Raw genomic sequence first — 12,568 nt, forward strand, 5'->3', positions numbered from 1 at the left:
TATACTGGCAGATTATATTAGAAGCCACTAAGATTCCTGGCCTTAATGATACAATTTCTATAATGCCAGTTTTAAAGTTGAGGAGTGCAAACTTATAATCTGCCACTAGAGGGCAGTATGAGTTTACAGATTTGTAAAAACTAATTTTATATATATTAATATAATTATATATATATATATATATATATATATATATATATATATATAACATATACAATTTTTAAATGATTTATTAATATTGTTTTTATTTATGGTTATATACATATAGACTACATTCATGTATCTATTTTATTCATTATTATGGTTTTTAGAACTTGTTTTATTTATATCAAGTGAAAGACTAGTGTTTGTGTCTTTTAAACATTTTTTAATTGAAACGTTTACATACAATTGTTTCAATGAAATCATTGGTCCACTCTTGATTTGACTGACTTATTTAAGGGGAGGATTTTGGTGATTTTCTGTTTTGCCTTTGACGAAGACTTTCGAAAACGTATCATGTGTACAAGAGTTTGGGTATTTGCACAATAAAACTGCTTTTGTTATTTAAAACCACCTCTTGGTACTTGGTCTGTACCCTTATTTGGTTCCCCAGAGCGAACTTTTGCTTGTTTTTAAGCTTTCAGAAATCATTAAGTTTCAAGCCTAAGAAAAAGTCCAACAGCTGCCTTAAAATAAAAAAAACACAACTTTGCATTGTTTTATTAAATGCATTAAAGTATCAAGGCTGCTGGGGAGGCTCTTACCTCTTATTTACTTTCCATAATTTCAAACTTAATTTTTCAGAATTGTTTGCCATTGTATCTTTAAGTTTTGGATTTCCTTTTGTAAAGAATATTCAGAAATCTCAGGATTAATTGTTGCACCTCCTGCGAACTGCTCTGTTGGAGATGCTGGGTGAGTGGATTGGCTTGGCTGGGGAGATTATTTTTTTGAGGTATGATACAGAATTGGAATTGCGTATACATAGTAAAGCCTTGCCGAGTCTAATTATGGTGGCTGCCAAAAAATCCAAGTCTAGACCAACTTTACTAGAAGTAATGAATATAGTAACAGAGATAAAACAACTGGAATTAGGATCTTTGGAAAAGGTATGGGGCAAAACTACATAGAAAAAAATGGGAATTGTGGGAACAATATATGCAGAGAAGGAACAAGGTTTAAGAGGCAGGATTTGAATGAGCCATATAATGCTTAACTGGCAATGACTGGATAGATTATAAGTGATGTATACTGTTTGCAACTACAGTTGTTTCAGTTGTGTCTGTGATTTATAATGTTTGCATCTAAAGTGATGTGAATGTTGTTTGTTTTTTATTTATATAAATGTAAGATTGCCTATGTCATGTGTGATAATTTAATAAAGATGTTCATTGAAAAAAAGATTAATTGTTGCACCTCAGTGCCATGCAAAAGTAGTCAGTAATGAGAAAAAAAACAGCTAACACTTTGCAGATGCATGTAGACATCTTTGTAGATTTTACTCAGAAGACAATGTACAGAATTCTTCTGGCCAACTGCCTTCAGCTGCAGACTTTGTGTCTCCCACTCAGAGCAATTGCTAATGGAAAAAAGAACACAGTAATATATTTGCAGATGCAAGGAAAATAGCATTTATCATTGCTTTCATTTGTCCTATTTTTGAAGCCTGTGTGTGTACAAAATAACTTGTTTATAGTTCAAGCCAAATACATTAATGTAGACATTCATCATTGTAACATATAAGAGAAATTATATTTTAATTTTACATCTTGATATAATTAGTACACTTTTACACTCCACCCATCAGCCCAAGATTACATTATATTAACTTGTTTGTTTCAGTCCAACTTTTTTCATCTTGTTATTGTGTAAAGCCTATGTTTCTTACAACTAGGTACAAGTACTTGTTTATTTTAATATCTTTTACTGGAAAGACTTTTTCCACCATTTAAAATGCCCCTGACTGCAAGGTATACGAAACCAATTTGCAATATAACATGCAGTTTGTATCATGAAATATTTTACACAAATACTAATACAAACAGGAAGTGTTTTACTTACTGTTAGTTCCTTTTCCCCTTTGGTGTTCTTCTAAACATTAATGAAATAAAGTGAGGTATATGCTTCACAATATGCCCAAAGTTAAAAAAAATCCAGTATTTCTCAATCACTTTTTTCTTGCAAAGTAATATTTCACAAATGTGTTTCCTGCTTTATAGTGCCTGATTTTTTTTTCACCAATTTAATTGTTGCTGGTCTTCTTTCTGATCATCTCTCTCAACCAACACCAGTCTCTGGTTCCAGTCCAAAGTACTCTTGACTCTTTTGGTCAGCTCCTGTGTTTTTTTTTTCTGTCTCATAAACATTTCCTTTGGAAAAATGAAGAAAGATTTCACTTGCAAACTCTCTGTTTGAGCTTTATTGCCAGAAGAATGAAAAGCAAGGTCCCCTTCTGCTTGCTGGTTCACTTTTTGCTGGATAAACTTTATTTCCTCTTTAGCCTGTTCTGCATCCAAAATGGCTTTGATCCTCCAGGAGAAGATATTACGAAGACAAGTGGATACAGCACATTGACTATTATATGTACCTGTTGACATTCCCTGATTGCTGGGAAAATGTGATTCTTTTCTGCCTGGTATACAGTAAATAATCATGTTCCACAAATACTATGATGTCTGCAGTTTTTAATACTTTTCCTTTCTGTCATAGCTTTGTCAAGATAAACTCTTTCTGCTGGTTTGATTGCATCTTTACTAATGTATATTTTGGCTGCTTTATCATAGCCAGGTATAGTGCATACACACAATGCACACTTTTAATTAACAAATCCTGCTTATTTGTGCTTTCATAAAATGAATAAAGTCTTTACAGCTTATCTGGTACTGTGGAACATCTCAGTTTTTTCTTTGTGATCTGTCTTCTAAATCTGCTGTTTTTTGCACTAGTTCTTTTTGAGAAGTCTCATGCTCAGTCAGCCTTTTGTTCATTTCAGCATCTTATTTTGCAGTTTTATCGGGTCATCTGAATAGCTAATCAAAGTTCCTTTTATTTTTCTAGCCATTTGTTATTTGACTTGATATAGTTCTTCATTGTTTTGTTTATTTTAATCATCTCTGAGTACATTTGATTTTTTTTCTTTCCTCTAAATTACTGGAAACCATCTTTTGTACCAAAGCTGAAGCTTGAACTGATCTTCCTGAACAGCTGCAGGGTTCTTCCCAGTCAGTGTTTTGTCATCTTTTCTGGTTGATTTTCTTTCAGGTTCTCCAGATTTCTTCTTTGCTGGCATCCATGCAGTGTACTTACTAGCCAACAAATTAATTTTAGCCAGTCTCACAATTTCAGATGCCCTTTTTCTCACTTTCTGTTTTCAAACTGTAAGAGCTGAAATTATGCTGCTGATCAGTGTGTAGGCATCTTGGAACTAAACAAAGCTGCTGTTTAAAGATGGTGTGGCATTGCAAGCTGACCCTGAGCAGGAACTTTGGCAAATGATAGGGAAATAAACTGAAGGCAGATGTAATGAAACTAAGTACATGCAAGACACTTGTCATGACACCAAATAGGGCAATCAGAAGAAACTAGAAATTGAGATAGACGAGAAAACAATGGAACAGGTTATCAGCCGTAGGTATCTGAAAGGGGTGATTGAGGTGAAGGGAAGTATGAATGGTGAGATCAAAGCTAGAATTGCAGGTGTTGCAGCCAACTGGCACAGAGTGTCAGTGGTAGTGTGTGATAGAAGAATGCCAAAGAAGCTGAAAAGTAAGATATACAAAACAGTGGTGCAACCGTTACTTCTGTATGGCACATAAACCTGGGCAGTAAAGGCAGACCAGTTGAGGAAGCTAGAGGTGATGAAACCTAAGAGCCTGAGAATGGTGGGAGGACTCACAGCATGGGATAAATGAAGAAATTATTATAGCAGTGCAGCTTAAAGTAGCACAAATTGCAGAGAAAGTCAAACAGAAAATATTGCAGTGGTTTGGGCACACTTGCAGGTAAACAGAATATGATTTGATGAAGATTTGGGAGAGATAGGGAGATGGTAAGAGGAAACGAGGACATCCTGCGAAGAGATGGATAGACTATGTGAGAGAAGACCTGTGACAGCTAGCTATGACTGTTGACGAAGGTAGGAGACTAGGACTGAATCGATATAGGTGACTACAGTTGACATGTCACACACCAACCCCATGTAGAAAAAAAATGAGAAAAAGAGGGTTGATGATAATGATGATGATGATGGTGATGAATAGGTTCTGCTAAGTCAGCTCTCATTTAAAATATAGTAAAACTAAGGTCAGAGCAAACCTGTCTGTGTCTCATCCCCCCACACCCACTCATACACACATATACATACACACAGCCACCCACCCACACACACATAACGCATACCACAGTATGGATGAGTAAATAAAAGTAGATAAACAATAATTAGCCCTGTAGAGTGGAGTGGAGGAAATGGAGTAGGGCATATACTGCAAACATAAGGAAAGGGAGGTGTTGGGCAGGGAGATATGGTAGAGAACAGGGGTGGAGTTAGAAAGGTATAAATGCGACAAAGTTTATAGTGGGTGAGGAGAAGATGTGGTTGACTGTGAAAGAGATAAGAGAGATGCATTATCTTTTGGAGAACAGAACTAGAGGATATTGTATATAATGGTGATGATGAAAGTATAGGCACTGTTGAAGGAGCAAAAGAAATAAAAAAGAGTGTATGTGATAGGACAGATTAGGAAATTGTAAGGTGCAGGAACTGAGATTAATGGATGGTGTTAAGGCCAAAGGATAGTTGGGAAGTAATGCTGCTTTAGGAGAAATTAGAAGAAGGACAGGTCAATGAAATTAGAAGATAAAAACGAAGGTGGCAAAATGGCCTTAGGAGTGGATAGCTTGCAGCTAAAAATACTCCATAGAAGGTACTTAGTTACAACAATATTTAGAAGAAGTTGAACAGGAGAAAGAATGCTGGTAGTATCTAAAGAAGTGAATGACTGTGCAGGTACTATTGGGTGAGTACATGTGATGGAGCTTAAAGAAAGTTTGGAAAAATATTTGGTAGATAAAGAGGATGGCTGGAGATGATGGATACTGGAGGAAGGGTATGGTTAGAGAAGCAGACCTGTTATCTTGAATGGAATGGAGGAGACCATGAACTGGATGAAAGTAAATGAGGAAGGGATGGAGAATCTGTAGGAGTAGATTCATTATGTATGTGCATCTTAAGGGTCTTCAAAAGAAAATGAGGTGTTGGAAAAGCAGAAGAAAGTTAGACAATGGTTTAGAAGTGGTACAGGATGGAAGGAAGAGTGTGAAGTGAAGAAGTGGTGAAGTTGTTGTTGTTGTGTCTTTCGGCTTTTCCCGGTTAGGGGTCGCCACAGCGGAACTCTGGTCTGCTAATGATTGGCAGTTGATTTTTACGTGCTGAGTAGCCGGCCCTAATGCACAACCTTCAACGAAGGTACGCCCATTCACGCATGTCTCCACAGAAGACGCTCTAGCTAAGAATCGAACGGGACAATGTCTTGCTGTGAGGCGACAATGCTACAGAGTGTAAAACTTGAAATGAGTTAAATAAAAAGTCATGGAAGGAAGAAAAGGGGTACATTGTAAGGCAAAACAGTGAGACTTCAAGAAATTATTTACTCTGGTTCTTTTTCTGTTTTGTAATTAGGAAAGTATGGTAATACATAAGGGTAGAGTATAAGGTATAGCAAAAATAATTTGGAATTTTAGTACATCTGAATATTATTTTTAAATAAATCTGTTTAAAATATAGCAAAAATAAAATGGAAAACTATTAAGTGTTTTGCATTTTTGGATTACTTAAACAGTACTGTAGTTAATTTCACATACAGATAATAGTTATCAAAATAATATTTTTTTATTTATTCTTACAACATTATTTTCATAGCATTTCTACTAATGAACATTTTACTGCCCCTCACAGGTGCCTTTCTTATTCCCTACTTCATTTTCTTGTTTGGAGGAGGGCTTCCTGTATTCTTTTTGGAGATAGCACTGGGACAGTTGACTTCTGAAGGAGGAATCACTTGCTGGGGCAAGGTGTGTCCAATATTTACAGTGAGTCTTGACTGTTTTTGTACATGAAAAAAAAAACACTGTTAAAATATCATACATGAATATTGCACCATTTTATTTGCAAATGATAGCCCAAAACTGGGTATTACAAAGATAAGAAAAACAAAAAATCCGGATATAGACTGCTGATTTTTTTTTTTTTTTTGACCCAATAGGTTTTGTGTTTTCCATAAAGGCTTGTACTTTACCTTGAAATGCTTGAACTTTAAACATAATGGCTTGTATATTTCTGCTCACATCTATAACCTTGAATGCATGTAAGTTATACACATATGTGCTGAAGGAGATTGGGAATTTGAGGTGGTGTGCAAATGGTAAAATGCCACCTTGCACCTCTGTGTGATAGGTATCACCCCATGCCAACTTATTTATATATGTTCCATCTCCAAGGTGACTTCTTAGTTTGAGAAAGACTGATCATTATAAAAGCAGGAAAATAACTGATTTTTCTTGATTACAAATATATATATATATAGGGATATATATATATATATTATATATATATATATATATATATATATATATATATATATATATATATATATATATATATATATATATATATATATATATATATATATATATATACATACATATTTACATACATACAGGATATATATATATATATATATATATATATATATATATATATATATATATATATATATATATATATATATATATATATATATATATATAAGCGCATTTACAGGGACACAGAGTTTCTGGGGATGCTAATGGATGCATCTGGGGGTGAAGAGTTCTTAGAGTTCTTAAGAAAGAGTTCCAGTCAGTCATAGATGATACCTATTAAATGTTTTTGGATTAATGTCACTTAAACAGAGACCGTGATTCAAACCCGACAGATAGTTTTCTCCAGTCTGTGATAATGGAGAAAATCTGATTCTCTTATCCACCTTGGGAGGTATGTCTCTTCTGTATTTATTGTCAGGATAAATGACTTGTCTTTTTGGGAACCATTGGAGGTTCCCACTACATTCAGGATATTTCTCTTAATATGTTGTAAGTAGATTTGCTTCAATCTAAAACTTTTCCTCCCCCAGTACCAGCTTTAGAAGAGGCATATATTACACTGTCTGTTTCACTACTGATTCACAATTTACAGTCTCGATGAAACAGATAAGTAACACGCTTCTCTTACCTTTCAAGCTTTACCCTTTGGATGTAGAGGGGAAGGTCTGGAGACAAATTTCTGATGTATGTCTAGTAACTAAATGTTTTGTATAATTGTGCAGAGGCTATGTCTGACACCATTGCTTCTGTTTGACTAGGCATTCATGAGTATGATGTCATATCCTCTCACATTACTAAAAGCCAACATGAGATGTTAGGAGAGGAATAAGAACAATCTGGAACCTTTTCAATAAAGGGAAAGATACAGCTTCAAAATGGTTAGGCTTACATGCCTTTCTTTTTTCAGCCTTATCTCTGGCCTTTATTTCTTAAAACTTAGCCCATTAACTGTCTCTGTTCTTTCTTCTTTGGTAACTGATTGTCACAGACTTGTAGGGGTTTTAAGTGTTTCAGGTGGAAAACAGTTAGCACTGAATGCAAAACCCTCTTTTAAGTGGAGTTCCTCCCAACCTTCCAAATCAGAGAGAATTCTTCCCTCTGTATCTTCTGATTTGCTTGTCCTGAGAGTCATTTAACCAGCGCCAATTTTTAAAGGTTTGTATTCCAGAGTGCTACTGGTACCATAGAAGACTCTTCTCAGAGTCCAGTTTTAATAGCTTTTTCCTTATCTCTGTTTGAGGAACTTCCAATATTTTAGATGTGCACTTTTTAAAACAAGTTATTTTTATTCCCTAGAGAAGCTTTATGGTACCATGGGACCGATAAGATTGCTGGACTTCTGTGTCTTGGTTGTACTACAAGGCTAGTTACAATATCTCTTTGGCTTAATATGATGGAATTACACTGGTGGGACTTATATATGGCTATTGAAAGTATCCCCTTGTTTTCCTCTTCCTCCATGTCTGTGTCTCATGACATCTCAGAGTTTCTTTGGACGACACTTCCTGTGAGGGTTAAAGTGCAAGGCCAGTAAATTTGTCAGACAGACCAGAACATGCAATCTGTAAATAGCTGTGTAACACCACAGTGATGTGGTATGTCAAGAAACAAAAGGCAGTGCTGCTATTCAGCCTGGCTGTGAGTGCTTGGGAGTAAGATCATCAGCATTCCTTAACCCTCCAAGCACCTTATTTTCTGCCAGAGCAGAACATAGTTGCAGAAAAAACTGAGCAGAACCTGGACAGACCCTTACAAAGAAGTCAATATGAGAAGGTCTTCCAGGTATTGATCCAGTTCTGGGGAACACCTTGAGCAGATCTGGTAGCCTACTTTCAAAACATACTCTTTTTTATTCCCTCCATTTTTTCCATGGGTTCCATTTTTTCCATGGGTATCAAGGGTCGTTCTGAATAGTCAGGACTCCCGAAAAAAAATTTGTTTTGAATCTCTTTTGGCCCAGGCAGTATTGGTGCTCCCTTTGATGGAATTGGCCAAGAGCAAGGGCAAGTACTATGACTTCCCTCATGATCTGGATTTTCTCACACACCACAGGGGGAGTTCGACTCATCCCCATCGTCTACATTTTACAGTATCTGCCTGGAGTCTTGATACCTTTTGGACACCTCCTTTTGAGGACGTCCAGCAGGTACTAAAGGAAGCAATAAGTTTTGCTACTAGAAAATCTTATTTTGACATTTGGAAGACTTCTCTAGTTTGTGCCTACCTAATAACCAGGACCATCTGAAGTAGTTTACTTCATTTGATCTTCAACCTGTGGGTACATGATCCATATCGGATCCGAGTCGACAACTTCACTAACATCTGCTTTGATCTCCAAGCTCCTCACCTTACCCACAATGCACCACCACTACCTTCCATCCCCCAGATCTCATTTGCCATGGCTAGCCTAAACATCGTGATTCTTGAGCTTCAAGTTGTGAGTAGGGTTTCTATCTTTGATTAGTGCTTTATGTGTGTGTACTTGCTAGTTTAGGTTTCCTGTCTTCCTCCCCTCGCTGGTGTGTCGAGTTTAAGGCCTTTTTCTTAGTTTCTAGGTAGTTAGGTAGTTTATAGTTTGTCTTCTCCTCCACCCGTCAGCCTTCTGTGTGCTTGTCTGAGTGTGTGTTGAGTGGCGTGTGTTGTTTAAAACTTGTTTAAAGTTTGTTCTTGTTGTGGGACATGGCAGATCTCCCCAAACAAGTTTTTAAGAGATGCACTGAGTGTGGCCATAAATTGTCACCTGCTGATGGCCACACTCTTTGCGTGCTGTGTTTGGGTGTGGCCCATTTAGCCATAGATTGTTCTGCTTGCACGGGTTTTAACCCATGCGCCCTTAAGGATCAGTGAGCCAAATTAGTTATGAAGGGCTTGCTTCCTTCTACGCAGGCGGCCGCCTCCTCTTCTGCTTCGGTCACAGCTGTTACTGTGGCCACCTCTCCTTCTACTCTTGTCCTTCCTTCTCCTCCCTCCCAGGCTGTTCTCATCCTTTTACCTCTAAGCCTGTGGAAGCGGAGCACAGAAAAGGCAGAGAGAAGGAGTGGGAGCACCGACCAGTAAAGAGAAAGAGGTCCTCGGACTTTCGGCTCCATCAGCACCTCCTACTAAAAGTCAGTCTAGGCACTGTGACTCCCCTCGGCTCTGATCTTCTAGATTTTGTCCGGAGCCAGAGGAGCCCTGACCACCCTCTAGAGACTCAGTTCCTCGACCCACCAGGTAGGAGTCCTTGGCTTCGTCGCGGTCCACTCGCAGCCTCTCTGAAGTCAACATGGATAAAATGATCTGGAGATTTATTCGCACACAAATTCACATGGGAGTCTTGCCAGCCCCCTCTCCCTCTGGAGGGGCGAGCTCGCTTCCTTTCTTTACACGAATATCTCCTTCTCCGATCCGACCCCCCCCCCCCGGTTTCGGAGTGCATGGATCCGTGGATGGCCCTAGTCAGGGGGTTGGTGCCAACGGTACCTGTCTCCTCAACGCCGGCAGCTGCTTGGAGCGTGTTGGATCTGACTAGTTCAGATCTGAGTGGCTCTCGGAGCCGGAGCCTGGGTGTCAGATCTGAGGGGGTGGAGCTGTTTCCATCAGCTCTGACGTTGTTGGGTCAAGGTCCCCCCTTGGAGCACCATCTACTTCGAGCCCGGCTCCGATTCTTGCATCGGATCTGGGGAGAGCAGTTCCCTTAATGGTGTCCCAGGAAACTCACTCTCCCTCGGCATTCAGCATTGTAGAATGGGTTCTCTCCAATGGATCGAGGCCCCTGACTATATCTTCGGACTCCACCCCTACTCCTTCTGCTTTGTGTGTGAATCCCATCATTTTACTACAGGGACAGCCCGTGCTCGAGGAGCCCCAGACGGTTCCCCCCTGAGGAACAAGTGGTTTGCGAGGTCCCTCCGGAAAGCCCCACCAGAGAGGTTCCTCGCAAGCATACATGCAAGAGGAGGCACTTGGACTCCTCCCCTGAGTCCCTCACTGAGGACATGGATTTGGATGATGGGGAAGGTTCCCCCAGATCACCTTCCGAGGATGTTTCCTTTGGAGACATCATGGAAATCTTGCAACAGCGGGGAGGTTGGTCCACCCCAAAACCTTTGGAAGAATCCGTTTTCCTGGAGGCTTTCGGCACGGGCCCGTCTACTTTCTGGGTGTCCCCTCCCATGAATCCTTTGGTGGACTTGGTCACTTCATGGGTTTGGAAGAAGCTGGACTCTGTAGAACCAATCCCTAAATGCCCGGACAAAATATTGAGCCCCCCTACAGACAGACCGGTGTGGAATAAGGGGGTCCCCTGTAGACGCTATGGTGGTAGCAGCCACCACCAAAAAGGAACTAGTCCAGGATGATGGACCACCTAGGGAAGCGGGTTTATGCGTCAGCGACCTTTTCTGTCAGGGCGCTGAACTATCTGGCCCACGTTACTAGACTACAGCATGACCTGGTTAAGGAACTGGCTGAGTCTCCCCCAAAGTCCATGTCGCAGGAGGACAGAGCCACGTTCTCCATGAGGATGGCTACCTTGACAGCGGTTTCAAACACGTCTATGCGACTCCTCTCACATGCGACTGAAGGATCAGCTGGGTCCAATGTGTCCATGAGGCATAACTCCTGGCTCAGATTATGTCAGTTCATGGAACCCTTCAAGGAGTCTTTTACGAACGTCCCTTATGATGGTTCTTCCCTCTTTGGTAAGACCATCCGAGACACATTGGTCCAGAGTGAGAAAGATGGGAAGACACTGTCTGCCGTCGGAATCCGCTTCTCGAACCCTCAAAGATCCTTTTCCCGGAAACAGTGAGGGCAAAAGAAGATGTGGTTCTGGAAGTCTCAGTATTCCCAGGACACTCAGGGGTCTTCTTCCCATAGAGGCATAGGGGGACAGGATAAACGCTGGCCCAGAGGCAGAGGGGTCCGAGGAATTTTGGGTCTCGGGAACCTTTCTCGGACAGGCCCATACAGCAACCTTGTGGGGTTGCCCGACTGCTCCGCTCTGGAGGCATTCGGAGGTTGACTATCTTTGCACCTGGTGGCATGGGAGTCTGTGTCATCAGACCATTGGGTGCTTCAGATAATTTCCCGAGGCTATTTAATCACATTTGTGGTTCCTCCTGCACCTTACAAACACCTCCCGGACGTACCACCCACGCAAAGGGAGGCAGCAGCGCTAGAAGTTTCTAAGCTGCTAGAGAAACGAGCCATCAAACCCGTCCCCCCAGATCAGTCCGGATCGGGCATCTACTCCAGGTTCTTTTTGGTGCCAAAAAAGAGGAGGGACTTAAAGCCCATTCTGGACCTATCTAGTCTGAACCTGTCAGTTGCCAGAGAGAAGTTCCAGATGGTCACTTTACAGTCCATCATGCTGTACCTGCAAGAGAGCAACTGGATGCTTACTATCACATAAAGATGCACAGAAGTTCCAGGAGGTTCCTCTGCTTCTGGCTAGGAGCCAGTCATTATCAGTTCTGAGCCCTACCCTTTGGTCTCACCACAGCCCCCAGGGTGTTCACCAAAGTGATGGCAGTAGTAGCGGCTCACCTGAGGCTTCAGGGGATTTGGGTCTACCTTACCTGGACGATTGGCTCCTTACTGCTTCCACCAAGCGTCTACTTTGTCAGACCACAGATTATTTCCTAAATCTTGGACACTACCTAGGGATTACAGTCACCATAGCCAAATCCCTTCTGAATCCTGTCCAGGTGATAGAATACATAGGGGCACAGATAGACACGCTATCGACAAAAATGTTCTTGACCACAGAGAGAGTTCAAAACCTAAGGATGCATGTCACCTTCACTTACCGATATCACCTTCCCTCAGCAGAATTGGTCTTGAGGGCCCTCGGTTCTATGGCAGCAACCATAACACTCCTTCCATGTGCTCGATTACATATGTGAGTACTACAATGGACTCTAGCGGCGCACTGGTCCCTGTTGGATCTTCTGTTGTCGCACCC

At 40.5% G+C, this 12,568-nt stretch overlaps 1 protein-coding gene across 1 annotated transcript in view; it reads left to right on the forward strand.

The window, feature by feature from the left end:
• LOC122807560 (sodium- and chloride-dependent taurine transporter-like) overlaps positions 1-12,568 on the forward strand; it is a 1,880,476-nt gene that overhangs the window by 901,983 nt on the left and 965,925 nt on the right. The window contains exon 3 of the mRNA XM_044078473.1: positions 5,936-6,073. Coding sequence (XP_043934408.1) covers positions 5,936-6,073 — 138 coding nt within the window. The remainder of the gene's footprint in view (positions 1-5,935; positions 6,074-12,568) is intronic.

This window comes from Protopterus annectens, chromosome 7.part1 (genome assembly GCF_019279795.1).
Source record: "Protopterus annectens isolate FY-2018-M chromosome 7.part1, PAN1.0, whole genome shotgun sequence".
NCBI lineage: Eukaryota > Metazoa > Chordata > Ceratodontiformes > Protopteridae > Protopterus > Protopterus annectens.